A 20,070-nucleotide genomic window follows, 5' to 3' on the forward strand; every position below is an offset into this window, starting at 1 on the left:
CCCTGGTGTTGGCATCTCCACCCCAGTGGAAGGGAACATAAGAGGAAAAGGGGCTTGAGCAGCCCCCAGTGGGGCTGGGGTATGCCCTGGTATGGTCCCAGCAAGCCAGTCAGAGCCCCAGGCCATTTCTGATCCGCTGCCTTCATGTGCTCACCAGAAACATCCTCCCTTGCCCTGTTTAGAAGCAGGGCCTGGCCCTAGCTGGCTCTGCTTCCTCCAAGTGTGTGTACCTTCACCCTAGCGGAGAGCAGTTCTGGAGCAAGAGGAGCTGGAGCAACTGCCTGCCGTGGGCCAGGGTGCCTACTGGGTTGGTTCCCATACAGGAGTCAGAGCCCCAGGCTGCTCCCAAACTGCTTCCTCCCCACACACCAGCAGTGGCCGCCCTCACCCTGTTCAGATTCAGGGCTGGTTGCACACCAGCTCCATCACCTCCAAGTATGTTATTCCTTAGCAGTGGCAGCCTTTGCCCTAGTGGAGAGATGTGCTGGAGCAAGAGGGGCTGCAGCAGTCTCCAGGTGCAGGCTGGGGTGCACTGGGGCAGTAGTGGGAAACTGGCCAGAGCCCTGGGGCGTTTTCAGCCTACTTTCTCCACCTTGTTCCTGGGAGTAAGCAAGCATGCGTGAGTGGAGTCTCAGTTTCTTCCAACTCTGGTATATCCCACTGGTTTTTAAACCTGCTCAGGGGACTCATCTACCTGATGTCCAACCCAATGGCTGGGGTGCCCAATATGTAGTTCAAACCCCTCAGTCCCCAGGGAGGATCTCCCAACCTGTGATAGCCCCTTCCTCTTCTCTGTTTCCTGCTACAAGAACTGGTCCCAGCCTGATCCCCTCTCCTCCCTTCTTACCCGACTCCATGTGGGTCTTTCTTTATAGCCTTGGTTGTAAAAGAGCCTTTCTGCCAGTCTCTAGTTTGTTTTCAGCTAGAGTTGCCCACGTGTAGATCTGTTTTTGATTCATTCATTGGGGGAGGTGAGCCCAATGTCCTTCTACTCCACCATCTTGATCTCTCTCCATTTCTTTATTAAATGCATTTTGTTCATAAATTGTTTTCCTGATTTTGCTCAGTTGTATATCTGTGTTTTCTTGCATTTCATACAGTTTAAGATGATTATTTTACATTCTTTGTCAGGGAAATCATAAATTTCTATTTCTTTGGGGTCAGTTGCTGGAGCTCTATTCCTTTCCTTTGGTGGTGTCATACTTGCATAATTCTTTGTTGTCTATGTAGACTTACATTGGTGTCTGTGCATTTGTGAAGCAAACACCTCTTCCAGTCTTTACAGACTGGTTGCAGAAGATAAAGACCTTCTGTTTGTTTCCGAAGCTGATATGATTACTTCCATAATTGCAGTTGTGCTGCATTGGAGCCAGTTTTGAGGCTTTTGCTGGGTCTGCAGTAGCATCTATGATTTGTGGGCTTGATACTGGGTCTTATGCTGGTGTGGATCCCTTCCAGTCCCCGGGTAGATGTGACTACCTGCAGTACCTTGTTCAGTAGGGTGGGACTGGGACAAGGGTCTGCTTTAGGGTCCATGTATGGGTCCCCAGATAGCAAGCCTATTACCAGGTAAATGGTGGGTGTGGCTCCTGCCAGATCTTGGGTGGACTGCTGCCTGGTCACTGGATGGGTCCCTGGATGGACAGGACTGACCCTGGACTGTGGCTGAGAGGTGCTGAAACTGAGCCTCAATGCTGTTTCAGATTCCACAGCCAAGATTTGCTCTGCAGTCATGGATGGGTATGTCTCCCTCCAGATCACTGGATGGGCTGAATTGGTCCCTGACTGTGGCCTGAGGTGCTGGAGTTGAGTGTAGGGCCCTTTCAGGATCTCTTGGAGTGCAGTTATGTCTTCTGACAGGTCCCTGTGCCAGGACTGCTTGTGGATTGTGGTTGGGAGTATTAGGCCCTTTCAGGATCTCTGGGAGTGCAGACAGGAGTGTGTCCTGTTGGGTACCTGTGGCAACAGAACTGTTCACAGCCTGCAGTTGGGAGGGGCTAGGACTCAGTGTAGGGCCCTTTCAGATCTCCAAGGTTGCAGCCAGGGGTGTTTCCTACTGAGACCTTGGACCCTCAGGACTGCCGTAGACTGGCAGACTGTAGTTATGAGGAAGCTGGAGTCACATACAGGGCCTTTTCAGGAACTCCAGGGGGCAGAGACAGGAGTGTCTCCTGCCTGGTCTTTGTGCAAGCAGAAATTCTAGAAGACTGTGGCAGTGAGGGGGCTTGAGCTGAGTATAAACCCCTTTTAGGATCTTAGAGGGTACAGACAAGCGTGTTTCCTATAGGGTTCCTTTGCCAGCATGATTGTTTCTAGACTGTGGCTGGGACTTGCTGGAGCTCTGTTACAGGCCGTTTCAGAATCCACAGTCTGACGGACTGTACCTTACTTCCAGGGGCTTACCTTCAGGGGTTCCCACACCGCAGCCTAGTGAGGCTGGAGCTGGTTCAAAGGTCACTTCCTGTTCTACAGCCAGGAACAAGTTCTTTAAGTTCTTTATTATGCCTATTACCTATACATGAATGAGTGTGACTCCTTTGGGTCCCTTGACATGTGGCATATGCTGGTGACAGACCCAGAGCCAAATGGAGCTGTAGCTAAGTTCTCAGGGGTACAGAGCTATTTCTGTTTCTATAGCTGAGACCACAGTCAGTGAGTCACCTGCCTAAGTGCAAGCCTGTCTCCTCAAAATGGCTCTCTTCATTCTTGGACTGCACCAGGGTTTCACAATCTCCAACCTGGATCCTGAAGCTCCTGTGAAGGCACTTTTGTCTGTGAGTGTAGATGCAAAATTATTGTTGTTGAGGAGGGTTGGTTATGTACGAGGGACATTTTATCCAGCCATTTTGCTGACAAACAATGCTATATAATGTAATTTCCATCAACTAAGACCAAGATTTTTCAACTCTTTATTTACAAAAATAAAGATAACTAGTAAGCCAAATATCAGTTGCTAAGTAAGTTAGTTTTTTCTTTACACATTAATATTAATGCTAATTAAAATGTTAGAATCCTTGACTTTAATTATTTTAGACTTGGGAGACCTGGCGTTGATTGTTATTGTCAACATGAAAGTGGTGCAGCTGTTCTGCAGCTCCAATTCTTGATCAATGAGGTAAGGATTTTCTTAGATATTTCTATCTCACACACACAAACACACACACATTGTGTAATCTTTTTAATATTATTTTTCTACATGCTTAAAGATTATACGTATGCAATATTGTTCATGGTTACATTTTTCATAGAAGACTGTACTCTTGTATTTGTCAGTTTATTAAATTTTAAAGGAAAAATTTTGTATGTACCAGAAGATCCTGTTATTGTGATTGCGTAGTATAATTTATAGATTAATTGTTTAAATGGTTTTTAAAAAATTACTAAAATCCTTTGATTGCTAGACTGACCATTAAACTCTCCCTCTACACACTCTCCTCCCACCAATTTGTTTTCTAATCCAGCGTTAATTTTCATGTTTTGTCTTTATCTTCCATTAAGTAATCTTTTCAGTTATTTACTTTGGGCTTCTTTGTCTGTATATATCTCCATATTCATTTGTTGGTATACATATGCATAGCTTTATAACAATTGGCTGCCTACCCTACTTCTATTTTTATAGACCTATGGTGATGAGGAACTCCCTAAAGACAAAGTTTGTAAAGCTCAGAAAGTTTGTAGGTCTTCCAGTAGTTGAAGGCTACTTAAGGCCTTCTTGACTCATATTTTTACAATGGATCCTTGAGTCTTTTGAACTCTTTTATGTTAAGTGATCCAGTCAATGCAAAAATGTTTTAAGAGTTTATGACATACCAAATTTGGGCACTTAGGAGATTGAACTCAGTGTGTCGAAAGAAAAAAAAAAGAGGTATCACTGGTTGTTTCTTGTGGCATGAATGATGATCTTTTATTCAGTATCTCTATATATTTGCATATATATATTCTAAGAATTTTTATTCATAAACATGGGTGAAATGTTTCATATAACTTTATACTAGAGATACCTGAGGCATGAAAAATTTGTGATATTGGGAAATGTCCACTTTTTACTTCTCTTAGCTCAAAAATCTTTCTCAGAAGGCTGTGAGATTCTCCTTGTTGACAAGCCTAGCATATTTCATGTTGTAGGCATACTTGCTGTGGGGTACCAAAACGAGAGAGGGAAATAAGGAAGAGCAGGGGAAACATTAAAAAAATGTTTTATCGTAATAACTAGTCTTTAGTATCTAGACTGACAACCTTTTTGAAGTCTCAGTGTTACTCTATAGCTCCTAGTTGAGAGATCTCAGCCTTTTGCCTTCTGCATGGATGTTTACTGGCAGGCATAAATTGTTTCCAGGTGATTTTCTCTGTGTCCTGTCCTCTGAGAATTGTCTTCAAGGCTGTAAGTTTGCCTCTGTGCTGTTACATAACTAAGAAGAGATAAAGGCAAGCCTTCAACGTCTTTCCAGTGTTTACATTGTCTATCCTAAACTGCTCACCTTGATCTGCCTTATACTCAACTTCTGTACCTTTTTCCAAACTTCCCAGCTTCTGACCTCTTGACCTGTGTTTTCATTCAGTTTTTAATCTTTTCACAGATCTTCATTATTAGTGCTTCTTATGGATTTGCTTTTGTAAATGAGCCCTAGACACCCTGCCGATGTGCTTACTTTCATGTGTCTTATATTTCTGTTGGCGCTGTTCAGTGGTTCTGTTCACTTCCCTCAAATGCTAAGTTATCTCCTAGTTCTATCATAGGATTATTAATACTGACTTCCTTCCTAGATTTATTCAGCTATTACACTGAGATATTATTGAACATCTGATTTATTTTACTTTCATTGCCTTTGGCATATTATATCTTTTGTATAACACATAACTATTTACTATAGAGAATGTTTTATTAATTTCATATATCATAGTCTATCTTCACCCTATCCCAAATGAGTTTCCACTTTCCTGAGACATGAGATCACTATTCTATATCTCAAAAAAAAATTGTAGTTCATCAAGTACTTCCAAGCAGTCCTAATAATTTTCTAATTTGAATATGTAGAACACTTGAGAACAGTTTACAAAAAAAGCAGACAAACACAAAAATTCTCAAGGCACGTGTAGGATACATTTTATTGCATGAATGTAATTATCTATGAGTTCATTTTAAAATGTATATATCAATGTATACCTCTTTGAATATGTGTATTTACATATTTATATACAAATATGCAAATTGTACACATTTTTAAACATTTTAATGGTTATACTCTCTGATTATGATTATTGTTTTAAAAGTTATTTTTCTTTGAGACTAAAATCATAGGTATATAATATCAAGAGAACCATCATAGGCTACATGAGCATATGTTTGTCATAGGAATTGTTATGGAAGGGCATTTAGATTCCTATATTCTTCTCTCCTCTAATTCCTAAAGAAGAAGTAAATTCTAGGAATTTCAATATAGTTCTTCCTAACATCTACATGGTTGATCATTTTTATATCTGTGATTGATTTAATAAACTGTGAAAGGTTACTTGTAACCGAGTACTTTGTAAAGTATGAAAAGAATTTTAGGTATCTCAGGACTACCATAATTGTGCAAGATCACTTTTACAGAACACATTCAATACTCTAGAGTAGCTTCAGGCTCTGACATAGGGCAAGCATTGATGTTTTTTTGCCGGGAAACTCATAATGGCAAAAGTTCTGACATAGTTTAAGATGATCTTACTTAACTCAGTAAAATAAATAGTTTAAAATATGTATATGAAGTCATACATGGCAGCTAATTTTCTGCCATATGGTGTCTGCCATACTAATAGGTAGAACCCATCCTATTGTATTTGAAGTAGGATTCATTTTTATTTGGAGGCTTTGTATAAAAAGGATCTTAGTATTATTTTTGTAGTTATACTGAATTCTAGTTGGAGAAATATTTTCTTTTATTACAGATGTTTTCTTTTGTCATAGATGAAGCTTCTTGAAGTAAGAAAACAAATTAAATTATATCAAATATACTATATAGGAAGACTATATACTTCTTAACTATATAGAAAATTTTTAGGAAGACTATATACTTCTAGGAAGACTATATACTTCTTAACTATACAGAAAATTTTTACAAACAGTGTATTTATATATGACCAGATTGCAATTTAAAACTGGGTTGGATATTTGCTTTTCTGTAGAGCTACATGGTATATGTGTAAATAGTAAAAACAACAAAAAAATTAAACTTAGTTTTTCCCAAAGAAAATATAAGAAATCTTTAATAGTCACAATGATTCTTATAATAATCCCTCTATTGATAAATGCATATTCCTTGAACTAATCATTCTCACCAATCCATATACAGTAGTTTACCTGCTTCTTCTACTGTTAGCATTCTTAGGCTTCCTGACTGAAGTATGTGCATTGTCCTTCCTTGTATTTCTACATTATATAAATACAAATAACATTAAAAGCAGTGAAAAATTCAGTAAATTAGCTTGTTTTTGCTTCACAAAAAAAAAACATAAATTAAGTAAATCACTCACTTTGTCTTCATTTTGTTCCAGGGTGCTTTGGTCAGTGCAGGTTCAGATGATACACTTCATTTGTGGAACCTTAGACAAAAAAGGCCAGCTATTCTTCATTCTCTTAAATTTAACAGAGAACGGTAAGAATGTAAGAGTTAAACAATTTCTTAATGTGTAAGAAAATTATTTCCCGAGCAAGTTTCAGGTTAATTTTTGAAAGAATTTAAAAAATAATATTAATAGCTAGAAATAATATTTATGCTTACTTTTATAATAGTTTATTTTCATAGAAAATTCATAATTGATATAGATTCAGTCCTTTTCTAATGGGGAACTCCTAGCATTCTTGTTCTCCTTGCTATAAACTAGGACTTCACCAATGATGTGTTCTTTTCCTTAGGTCAAGGTGCTGAAAACCCAGACCTAAAATTTAAAAGTCAAGTAAATACTAAATGTATTTCTACACCTTTTGATCATGGAAGTTACCTCCTACACTTTCAACCTTTTGCTTAAATATTTTTTACCTTAAAAAAATATGAGACAGAGGTTTTAGACATCCAAAAATATTGGTACTAAGTGTTGCGCAACATTGCACATCTAAGATTAATATTTTCAAAGATGGTGAATTGATCAGAATTCAAATTCTCTCATTTTAGAATGAAATAATAATTGGAAAAAGAAAATTTTATGAATGGATGTGGAAAATGTTATTAGATTTTATTTGTAACAAATTGTCCCAAATTGTAATGTTTCTAGTGTTGGTTTCAACCAGAGCTAGAATATAACAGACATCTACTTAGCTGATAATCCACCTTGAGATGAAGTAAAATTTGTATTTTATTATCTGTATCTGTTATTTAACTATTAAATAATCTGATATTTGTTTATTATTTGGGAAACAGTCAAACTTTTTGGTGTGATTGAGAAGGGCTATCACAGGAAAAATTGATATTAATGAAAGGAAAAGAAACCTCTGAGAAGTAAATTTACACAGATTAGCAAGTACTAGTCAAAACTGAGTTAGGTAGATAATAGAGACAGGCAGCCACTGCTGAGAGCTCAAGAAAGTGCTTATTTTATTTTGTTGAATGGTGGTAGTTCATAAGGAATCATCACTGTATGGGCAGAGCTTAATGAAGTAAACCTGTTTTTATAGGTTTGATGAGAAAAAAGGATGGCAGCTATACAGACATTCTTCCTTTTTCTATCTGGAGCTTTTTCTTTTTCTTCTTGTATGCATACTGTAATATTTGAATCATTAACCTTCAATATTCTGAGTAGTATTCATGAGTATTATGTCCACAGTATTTTGGGATTCAGCATCAATGGAAGTTTTTATTAATCCAGTATTTTTTTGAGAGGAGGAAATTTATATTTTAGCTATTTGCTAAAACTAGATAGGACTTCTTTCTTTATATTAGATCTAATTTTGGTTATTTTATTTTAAATTTTAAAATAAGTAATGTAGCAAACATTTCAGGATATGAAAAATTGAAAGGTCAGTCAAGAGTTGTTATACTGTTCCTTGTACCTTTACCACTGAAAATATTACCTACTCAGATATTGCCATATTGATTTTATCTCTTTCTCTGCTTGTAAGATTTTTTGTTTGTCAGTGTTTTGAGTAGATCTGGCCCTACCCTTTTGTGTAGATAGGCAGAGTGAGTTTTTTTCCCCTCACAATTGGAATGTTGAAGGAAATGTTCTGGCCTCTTTTATAGCCATTTTGGGGAGAAGAAATGATTGATGGTGATGATTTCCAATTATAATTTTATTAACTCATTTGAGGTATATTTAACTGGTAGGAACATAAAAGACCAAGCTCACAGATTTGGGACAAGTTTAAATCTTAGGAACTTTGCAGGCACTGCCTATTTTTTTAAATTAATTTTTATTGGAGTACAGTTGCTTTACAATGTTTTGTTAGTTTCTGCTGTACAGGAAAGTGAATCAGTTATACGTATACATATATCCCCTCTTTTTTAGATTTCTTTCCCATTTAGGTCACCACAGAGCATTGAGTAGAGTTCCCTGTGCTATACAGTAGGTTCTCATTAGTTATCTATTTTATACATAGTAGTGTATATATATCAATCCCAATCTCCTACTTAATCCCACCCACTCCCCTTGGTATCCATAAGTTTGTTCTCTACATCTGTGTCTCTATTTCTGCTTTGCAAATAAGTTCATCTATAACATTTTTCTAGACTCCACATATAAGTGATATTATACGATATTTGTTTTTCTCCTTCTGACTTATTTCACTTGTATGACAGTCTCTGGGTCTGTCCACGTCTCTGCAAATGGCACTATTTCGTTCCTTTTATGGCTGAGTAATATTCCACTGTATATATGTAACACATCTTCTTTATTCATTCTTCTGTTGATGGACATTTAGGTTGCTTTCATGTCCTGGCTATTGTAAATAGTGCTGTAATGAATATTGGGGTGCATGTATCTTTCTGAATTATGGTTTTCTCCGGGTATATGCCCAGGAGTGGGATTACTGAGTCATATGGTAGTTCCATTTTTAGTTTTTTGAGGAATCTCCATACTGTTCTCCATGGTGGTTGTGCCAATTTGCATTCCCACCAACAGTGTAGGAGGGTTACCTTTTCTCTACACACTCTCCAGCATTTATCGTTTGTAGGTTTTTTTGATGATGGCCATTCTGACCAGTGTGAGGTGATACCTCATTGTAGTTTTGATTTGCATTTTTCTAACAATTAGTGATGTTGAGCATCTTTTCATGTGCCTCTTGGCCATCTGTATGTCTTCTTTGGAGAAGTGTCTATCTAGGTCTTCCGCCCATTTTTTCTTTGGGCTGTTTGTTTTTTTGATATTGAGCTGAATGAGCTGTTTGTAGACTTTGGAGATTAACCCCTTGTCAGTTGCTTCGTTTGCAAATATTTTCTCCCATTCTGAGGGTTGTCTTTTCATTTTTTTTATGGTTTCCTTTGCTGTGCAAAAGCTTTTAAGTTTAGTTAGGTCCCATTTGTTTATTTTTTGTTTTATTTTCATTACTCTAGGAGGTGAGTCAAAAAAGATCTTGCTCTGATTTATATCAAAGAGTGTTCTGCCTATGTTTTCCTCTAAGAGTTTTATAGTGTCTGGTCTTACATTTAGGTCTTTAATCCATTTGGAGTCTATTTTTGTGTATGGTGTTAGGGAGTGTTCTATCTTCATTCTTTTACATGAAATTAAAAGACAATGCTGTCTGACATTACCTATTTTAATGCTTACAAAAATGTGATATTTATCTTTTTGTGAAAGATAAATTAATTATCTTGAACTTGAGAATAATCATTAATATCACAATTTATTGTGGAGGGGAAAATATCTTTAAATGTATCGTGAATGCAGGGCTTAAGTCAATGAAGGAGAATTTAACCAAGCATCTTTGGGAACTCTAAGCCCTCTTAAATCAGCCATTTAACTGTATACATTTCTATATACTTATAAACTGAAAGAAAGACACACAATATGAGAGTTGTGAGTGAAGTTTTATTGAGGGTCTTACTGAGGACTGTAGCTGGGAGATAGCCTCTCAGCTCTGAGGAACTGCTCCAAAACCATAGGGGAGGAGCCAGTATATATATTAATTTTTTGGCTGGGAAATACATGTAGTCAAGCATAAAAGATTACTGCTAATCACAAAGAACAGACATCTCAAGTTAATGATTTAAGTGCTTTTCTATGTATGGGAAGATGCAAGAATCTGGGGTCATTGAAATTCTTCCTTAGATATGAATCTTAACTGTCTAGGGACCATATATCTAAAACACAGAATGCTCCATCCTGTTTTTCTCTGTCCTGAATTCCCCTCTGGGGGCACTGTCAGTGGGTGATTGCAGTGGGTTGCAACTTAATCCTTGTAGAACTGGAATGTTGGGCAGTATTCTTTATGTATCTTTATGCTTATGCCATGTACATATATACATATTTAGTTTATATAGTTCGTAAATTTTAGTTTTTTTTAAATTAGGGCAACTTCAGTCTTTGGTTTTATAGTCTTTGAAGGTAGCAACCAGGCTTAGATTGTTGAGAAATAGGTTTAGATATTCCAGCTGCTTCTGGTGGATGATCTTTGGGTTCCTCTCATATCTGAGTTTATCAACCTAAATATGGAAGAAAAACTTTTGATTTCTGTGATGCATGATCTGAAAAATGAATAAAATCAAACATTTACATTTCAGGCATATTAACAGTCCTTGCTATCACTGATAATAAATCATGTAACGTTGGGGAAAGCCTAGAATTGTTTTATATGGTTTTCAAGTAAAATTCAACAGATAGGCTATAATATACAGATTATAAAGTATTTGTACTGATTATATCAGAGTTTATTTTTTCTATCTGTGGTGTTCTGCTAATTAATATTGTCAGAATACTTCTAAGGAATATTAGCTAAACCGCCAGGAAGGAATATGTTATTAAGAACCTTATTTCTGAAATCTCTAGCAAACTTGACCCATCAAAGTTGGCTTTTGGGGACACTATTTATAACCCCAATTTAAAATATTTTATTGCTTTGTAAAGATAATCTGAATTACTTTTCTTTTAAAATTTTCTTAAGTAATTAACATATTTGCCTGGTTTGACAGTCAAAAGATAAAAGTTGTATGTACAGTGAAGGATCTTTCTTCCACTCCTGTCCCCTGGACACTCAGTGTCTATCCGCAGAGCCAAGCAGTGCTATTAATTTCTTGTGTCTTTCTAGAGATTCATTCTGTACACATATAAGCAAATATTATATGTAACATAATTTTCTTCTTTATGTATTTATAGACAAATATGAAAGTATCATATATTTCTGTTACACAAGTTGTAGCACATTATACAGTTTTGTACCTTGTTTTTTTTCTCTTTATATGTTCTCAAGATCATTCCTTATCAGTACATAAAAAGTTTCCTTATTCTTTTTTTGGTGTGTGTGCAAATGTTACCGAACTATCAAGAAACTGTGTAAATATTAAGTGTATGCCTTGAAATAATTTTACATCCATGTAACAAATGTACAATTCAAGAAACAGAAAATTGCTAAAGCCACAGAAATCCCTCTGTGTTACCTTCTAATCACTACCTAACCCCCAAGTGTAGCACTATTCTGATTTGAAACATTATAGATTAGTTTTGCCTGTTGTTTTTGACAGTTATAGGAATGGAATTGTACATATCTGCTTGCTTGTATTTGGCTTCTTTTTTAAAAAAATTAATTAAATTAATTAATTAATTAATTTGGCTGCGTTGGGTCTTCGTTGCTGTGCACGGGCTTTCTCTAGTTGTGGCGAGTGGGGGCTACTCTTCATTGCTGTGTGTAGGCTTCTCATTGCAGTGGCTTCTCTTGTTGCGGAGCATGGGCTCTAGGCATGTGGGCTTCAGTAGTTGTGGCTCGTGGGCTCTAGAGCACAGGCTCAGTAGTTGTGGCGCATGGGCTTAGTTGCTCCATGGCATGTGGGATCTTCCCGGACCAGGGCTCGAACCTGTGTCCCCTGCATTGGCAGGTGGATTCTTAACCACTGTGCCATAAGGGAAGTCCCTATTTGGCTTCTTTTGCTCAACATTATATTTGTAAGTTTCATCCATGTTGCATGTAGCAGTAGTTTGTTATTTTCATTGTTATGTAGTATTCAATTTAATGGATATTCTTTAATTTGATTCTTTAATTTTAATTTTTTAAATTTAATTCTTTAATTTTAAAACTTTTAACATCGTGTAAATTTTAGAAATAGCTTGTCAAATTCCACAAACATATCTGCTGAGATTTTGATTAGAAATATCTTGAATCTGTAGATCAATTTGGGGAGAACTGACATTCCCCATGATGATGGGGAATGGCAATATCGATTGATTGTCATTAACAATGATGACATATTGATTCATTGTCTGAATCACACACAGTCAGGGAATCAAACATGGTATATATCCCACCACTTACTTAGGTATTCTTTGATTTCTCTAAATGACATTTATAGATTTCTCTGTAGAGGTCTTCTACATTTTTGTTATGTTTAGTCATAAATATTTGATAATTTTAAATGCTATTGAAAATTGTACATAATGATAAAAGGATAATATATTGTAAATTGTACATAATGATAATTAAATTATAATATATTATTTTTCATATTATTTTTGTTGGAATATGAAAATATAATTTATTTTTATATGTTGACTTTGTGTCCAATGACTTTACTTAAATTCAATTAATAATTCAAATTGTTTATCTATTGTAGATTTTCCTATGTACACAGTCATGCCGTCTTCAAATAATGACAGTTTTATTTCCTTCTTCAGTTATATATGTATTTATATTTATTTCTTTTTATTATTGCACTGGGGTTAGGACCTTGTATTAGTTTTTTTTTTTTCCACTGTTGGAGTACTGAAGCATTTATTTATTTATTTATTATTATTAATTATTTTTTTACATCTTTATTGGAGTATAATTGCTTTACAGTGTTGTTAGTTGCTGCTGTACAACAAAGTGAGTCAGCTACATGTATACATATATCCCCATATCCCCTCCCTCTTGTGCCTCCCTCCCACCCTCCCTATCCCACCTCTCTAGGTCGTCACAAAGCATTGAGCTCATCTCCCTGTGCTATGCAGCAGCTTCCCGCTAGCCTTCCATTTTACATTTGGTAGTGTATATATGGCAATGCTACTCTCTCACTTCGTCCCAGCTTCCCCTTCCCCCCCCGCTGTATTAGTTAGTTATTGCTGTGTGACAAAATTACACAAACTTAGTGGCTTAAAACAACATGCATTTCTTATCTCAGAGTTTGTAGGTCAGGAAACCAGGCGTGGCTTAGATGAGTTTCTGTTTCAGGATCTCACAAACTACAGTTAAGGTGACTGCCAGGGCTGTGACCTCATCTGAGGCTTGATTGGGAAGGGATCCATTTTCAAAACTTATTTGGTTGTTGGCAGCATTCTGTTCCCTAGCAAGTTGATGCATCGAGAGCCTTAGTTTTTACTGGCTGTTGACCAGAGACCACTGTCAGTTGCTTGCCATATGCCTTTCTCCATAGGCCATCTGACAACCTAGCAGCTTCCTTCTTCAGATCCAGTAAGGGAGAGAGTCTCCTCACAAGATGAATGTTACAATCACATGTAATTTAGTAATGAAAGTGGCATCTCATGACCCTTGCCATATTCCGTTGGTTATAAGCAAATCACAGGTCCTGTGCACACTGAAGGGGAAGGGGATTATGCAAGGGCAAGGATATCAAGAGGTGGTGATTGTGGGGACTACCTTGGAATCTGTCCATCATAGACTTCCAGTACAATATTGAATAAAAAGTTCAAGGACAGTGCTTTTCTTGTCTACTTACTGATCTTAGGGAAAATATTTTTATTATTTCACCTTTAAGTGTATGTTTGCTGCAGGTTTTTAAATAGATATTCTTTATTAGTTTAAGGAAGTTTCTTGTGCTCCTAATTTGTTATAAGCATATATATTTTAAAATCATGAATGGTGTTAAATTTTATTACATAGTTCTTATGCATCTTTTGTGATGATCATATTATTTTTTTCTTTTTTATCTATTAATGTGGTAAATGACATCACTTGATTTTTGCATGTTAAATGACCCTTGTATTCCCAGAATAAATACAACTTTTGTGATGTATTAACATTAATATATGTGCTGGATTTGCTAATATTTTGCTAATAAGTTGGTTAAGAGTTTTATATCTATGTTAATAAGAGCTTTGCATGTAAGTTTCCTTTCTTTTGAATTCTCTGCTAGGTTCTCATGCCATAGTTATTTTGACCTTATAAAATGAATGGGGGAATGTTTCCTCTTTTCTATACAAATACTTGTGAACGATTGGTGTTATTTCTTTCTTAAAATTTGAAAAAAAATTCACCACTAAAGCAATTTGGGCCTGGGTTTTTCTCTGTGGGAAGATTTTAAATGGCATATTCATTTCTTTAGTAGGTTTAGGAATTTTCAGATATTCTTTTTTTTCCTTGAGTCAGTTTTGGTAAGTTATGTTTTGGTAGAAATTTATCCTGTTCATCAAAATTTTTAAATTTATTGGCCTTAACAGTAGTGTCTGTAGTAATTTCCTGTTTTTCATTCTTTTTTTCTCTCTCTCTTTTATTTTTTTTTTAAACATCTTTATTGGAGTATAATTGCTTTACAATGGTGTGTTAGTTTCTGCTTTATAACAAAGTGAATCAGTTATACATATACATATGTTCCCATATCTCTTCCCTCTTGCATCTCCCTCCCTCCCACCCTCCCTATCCCACCCCTCTAGGTGGTCACAAAGCACCGAGCTGATCTCCCTGTGCTATGCGGCTGCTTCCCACTAGCTATCTATTTTACATTTGGTAGTGTATATATGTCCATGCCACTCTCTCACCCTGTCACATCTTACCCCTCCCCCTCCCCATATCCTCAAGTCCATTCTCTAGTAGGTCTGTGTCTTTATTCCCGTCTTGCCACTAGGTTCTTCATGACCTTTTTTTTTTTCCCCTTAGATTTCATATGTATGTGTTAGCATACTGTATTTGTTTTTCTCTTTATGACTTACTTCACTCTGTATGACAGACTCTAACTCCATCCACCTCACTACAAATACCTCCATTTCATTTCTTTTTATGGCTGAGTAATATTCCATTCTATATATGTGCCACATCTTCTTTATCCATTCATCCGATGATGGACACTTAGGTTGCTTCCATGTCCTGGCTATTGTAAATAGAGCTGCAATGAACATTTTGGTACATGACTTTTTGAATTATGGTTTTCTCAGGGTATATGCCCAGTAGTGGGATTGCTGGGTCGTATGGTAGTTCTATTTTTAGTTTTTTAAGGAACTTCCATACTGTTCTCCATAGTGGCTGTATCAATTTACATTCCCACCAACAGTGCAAGAGTGTTCCCTTTTCTCCACACCCTCTCCAGCATTTATTGTTTCTAGATTTTTTGATGATGGCCATTCTGACTGGTGTGAGATGATATCTCATTGTAGTTTTGATTTGCATTTCTCTAATGATTAATGATGTTGAGCATTCTTTCATGTGTCTGTTGGCAATCTGTATATCTTCTTTGGAGAAATGTCTATTTAGGTCTTCTGCCCATTTTTGGATTGGGTTGTTTGTTTTTTTGTTATTGAGCTGCATGAGCTGCTTGTAAATCTTGGAGATTAATCCTTTGTCAGTTGCTTCATTTGCAAATATTTTCTCCCATTCTGAGGGTTGTCTTTTGGTCTTGTTTATGGTTTCCTTTGCTGTGCAAAAGCTTTTAAGTTTCATTAGGTCCCATTTGTTTATTTGTGTTTTTATTTCCATTTCTCTAGGAGGTGGGTCAAAAAGGATCTTGCTGTGATTTATGTCATAGAGTGTTCTGCCTATGTTTTCCTCTAAGAGTTTGATAGTGTCTGGCCTTACACTTAGGTCTTTAATCCATTTTGAGTTTATTTTTGTGTATGGTGTCAGGGAGTGTTCTAATTTCATACTTTTACATGTACCTGTCCAATTTTCCCAGCACCACTTATTGAAGAGGCTGTCTTATCTCCACTGTATATGCTTGACTCCTTTATCAAACATAAGGTGACCATATGTGCGTGGGTTTATCTCTGGGCTTTCTATCCTGTTCCATTGATCTGTATTTCTGTTTTTGTGCCAGTACCAAACTGTCTTGATTACTGTAGCTTTGTAATATAGTCTGAAGTCAGGGAGCCTGATTCCTCCAGCTCCATTTTTCATTCTCAAGATTCCTTTGGCTGTTCGGGGTCTTTTGTGTTTCCATACAAATGGTGAAATTTTTTGTTCTAGTTCTGTGAAAAATGCCAGTGGTAGTTTGATAGGGATTGCATTGAATCTGTAGATTGCTTTGGGTAGTAGAGTCATTTTCACAGTGTTGCTTCTTCCAATCCAAGAACATGGTATATCTCTCCATCTATTTGTATCATCTTTAATTTCTTTCATCAGTGTCCTATAATTTTCTGCATACAGGTCTTTTGTCTCCTTAGGTAGGTTTATTCCTAGATATTTTATTCTTTTTGTTGCAATGGTAAACAGGAGTGTTTTCTTAATTTCACTTTCAGATTTTTCATCATTAGTATATAGGAATGCAAGAGATTTCTGAGCATTAATTTTGTATCCTGCTACTTTACCAGCTCTACTAGTAGTAGCTCTACTAGAGCTACTTTAGCTCTAGTAGTTTTCTGGTAGCATCTTTAGGATTCTCTATGTATAGTATCATATCATCTGCAAACAGTGACAGCTTTACTTCTTCTTTTCCAATTTGGATTCCTTTTATTTCTTTTTCTTCTCTGATTGCTGTGGCTAACACTTCCAAAACTATGTTGAATAATAGTGGTGAGAGTGGGCAACCTTGTCTTATTCCTGATCTTACTGGAAATGGTTTCAGTTTTTCACCATTGAGGACAATGTTGGCTGTGGGTTTGTCATATATGGCCTTTATTATGTTGAGGAAAGTTCCCTCTATGCCTACTTTCTGCAGGGCTTTTATCATAAATGGATGTTGAATTTTGTCGAAAGCTTTCTCTGCATCTATTGAGATGATCATATGGTTTTTCTCCTTCAATTTGTTAATATGATGTATCACATTGATTGATTTGCATATATTGAAGAATCCTTGCATTCCTGGAATAAACCCCACTTGATCATGGTGTATGATCCTTTTAATGTGCTGTTGGATTCTGTTTGCTAGTATTTTGTTGAGGATTTTTGCATCTGTGTTCATCAGTGATATTGGCCTGTAGTTTTCTTTCTTTGTGACATCTGTGTCTGGTTTTGGTATCAGGGTGATGGTGGCCTCGTAGAATGAGTTGAGGAGTGTTCCTCCCTCTGCAATATTTTGGAAGAGTTTGAGAAGGATAGGTGTTAGCTCTTCTCTAAATGTTTGATAGAATTCGCCTGTGAAGCCATCTGGTCCTAGGCTTTTGTTTGTTGGAAGATTTTTAATCACAGTTTCAATTTCAGTGCTTGTGATTGGTCTGTTCATATTTTCTATTTCTTCCTGGTTCAGTCTCGGCAGGTTGTGCATTTCTAAGAATCTGTCCATTTCTTCCAGGTTGTCCATTTTATTGGCATAGAGTTGCTTGTAGTAATCTCTCATGATCCTTTGTATTTCTGCAGTGTCAGTGGTTACTTCTCCTTTTTCATTTCTAATTCTATTGATTTGAGTCTTCTCCCTTTTTCTCTTGATGAGTCTGGCTAATGGTTTATCAATTTTGTTTATCTTCTCAAAGAACCAGCTTTTAGTTTCATTGATCTTTGCTATTGTTTCCTTCGTTTCTTTTTCATTTATTTCTTATCTGATCTTCATGATTTCTTTCCTTCTGCTAGCTTTGGGGTTTTTTTGTTCTTCTTTCTCTAATTGCTGTAGGTGCAAGGTTGGGTTGTTTATTCGAGATGTTTCCTGTTTCTTGATGTAGGCTTGTATTGCTATAAACTTCCCTCTTAGAACTGCTTTTGCTGCATCCCATAGGTTTTGGGTCGTCATGTCTCCATTGTCATTTGTTTCTAGGTATTTTTTGATTTCCCCTTTGATTTCTTCAGTGATCACTTCGTTATTAAGGAGTGTATTGTGTAGCCTCCATGTGTTTGTATTTTTTACAGATCTTTTCCTGTAATTGATATCTAGTCTCATAGCGTTATGGTCGGAAAAGATACTTGATATGATTTCAATTTTCTTAAATTTACCAAGGCTTGATTTGTGACCCAAGATATGATCTATCCTGGAGAATGTTCCATGAGCACTTGAGAAAAATGTGTATTCTGTTGTTTTTGGGCGGAATGTCCTATAAATATCAATTAAGTCCATCTTGTTTAATGTATCATTTAAAGCTTGTGTTTCCTTATTTATTTTCATTTTGGATGATCTGTTCATTGGTGAAAGTGCGGTGTTAAAGTCCCCTACTATGATTGTGTTACTGTCGATTTCCCCTTTTCTGGCTGTTAGTATTTGCCTTATGTATTGAGGTGCTCCTATGTTGGGTGCATAAATATTTACAATTGTTATATCTTCCTCTTGGATTGATCCCTTGATCATTATATAGTGTCCTTCTTTGTTTCTTGTAATAGTCTTTATTTTAAAGTCTATTTTGTCTGATATGAGAATTGCTACTCCAGCTTTCTTTTGATTTCCATTTGCATGGAATATCTTTTTCCATCCCCTCACTTTCAGTCTGTATGTGTCTCTAGGTCTGAAGTGGGTCTCTTGTAGACAGCATATATATGGGTCTTGTTTTTGTATCCATTCAGCCAGTCTGTGTCTTTTGGTGGGAGCATTTAATCCATTTACATTTAAGGTAATTATCGATATGTATGTTCCTATTCCCATTCTCTTAAATGTTTTGGGTTTGTTATTGTAGGTATTTTCCTCCTCTTGTGTTTCTTGCCTAGAGAAGTTCCTTTAGCATTTGTTGTAAAGCTGGTTTGGTGGTGCTGAACTCTCTCAGCTTTTGCTTGTCTGTAAAGTTTTTAATTTCTCCATCAAATCTGAATGAGATCCTTGCTGGGTAGAGTAATCTTGGTTGTAGGTTTTTCTCCTTCATCACTGTAAGTATATCCTGCCACTCCCTTCTGGCTTGCAGAGTTTCTGCTGAAAGATCAGCTATTAACCTTATGGGGATTCCCTTGTGTGTTATTTGTTGATTTTCCCTTGCTGCTTTTAATATGTTTTCTTTATATTTAATTTTTGATAGTTTGATTAATATGTGTCTTGTCATGTTTCTCCTTGGATTTATCCTGTATGGGACTCTCTGTGCTTCCAGGACTTGATTAACTATTTCCTTTCCCATATTAGGGAAGTTTTCAACTATAATCTCTTCAAATATTTTCTCAGTCCCTTTCTTTTTCTCTTCTTCTTCTGGGACCCCTATAATTCGAATGTTGGTGCGTTTAATGTTGTCCGAGAGGTCTCTGAGACTGTCCTCAGTTCTTTTCATTCTTTTTTCTTTATTCTGCTCTGCAGTAGTTATTTCCATCATTTTATCTTCCAGGTCACTCATCCGTTCTTCTGCCTCAGTTATTCTGCTATTGATCCCATCTAGAGTATTTTTAATTTCATTTATTGTGTTTTTCATCGTTGCTTGGTTCCTGTTTAGTTCTTCTACGTCCTTGTTAAATGTTTCTTGCATTTTGTCTATTCTATTTCCAAGATTTTGGATCATCTTTACTATCATTATTCTGAATTCTTTTTCAGGTAGACTGCCTATTTCCTCTTCATTTGTTAGGTCTGGTGTGTTTTGACCCTGCTCCTTCATCTGCTGTGTGTTTTTTTGTCTTCTCATTTTGCTTATCTTACTGTGTTTGGGGTTTCCTTTTCACAGGCTGCAGGTTCGTGGTTCCCGTTGCTTTTGGTATCTGTTCCCAGTGGCTAAGGTTGGTTCAGTGGGTTGTGTAGGCTTCCTGGTGGAGGGGACCAGTGCCTGTGTTCTGGTGGATGAGGCTGGATCTTGTCTTTCTGGTGGGCACATCCATGTCTGGTGGTGTATTTTGGGGTGTCTGTGGCCTTATTATGATTTTAGGCAGCCTCTCTGCTAATGGATGGGGCTGTGTTCCTGTCTTGCTAGTTGTTTGGCATA

At 36.6% G+C, this 20,070-nt stretch overlaps 1 protein-coding gene across 3 annotated transcripts in view; it reads left to right on the forward strand.

Moving 5' to 3' along the window:
* STXBP5L (syntaxin binding protein 5L) overlaps positions 1-20,070 on the forward strand; it is a 366,549-nt gene that overhangs the window by 82,340 nt on the left and 264,139 nt on the right. For all 3 annotated transcript variants that reach the window (XM_061193153.1, XM_061193151.1, XM_061193152.1), the window contains exons 3-4: positions 3,034-3,115; positions 6,535-6,635. In XM_061193153.1, the coding sequence (XP_061049136.1) occupies positions 3,034-3,115; positions 6,535-6,635 (183 nt within the window). The remainder of the gene's footprint in view (positions 1-3,033; positions 3,116-6,534; positions 6,636-20,070) is intronic.

Source organism: Eubalaena glacialis, chromosome 6 (genome assembly GCF_028564815.1).
Source record: "Eubalaena glacialis isolate mEubGla1 chromosome 6, mEubGla1.1.hap2.+ XY, whole genome shotgun sequence".
NCBI lineage: Eukaryota > Metazoa > Chordata > Mammalia > Artiodactyla > Balaenidae > Eubalaena > Eubalaena glacialis.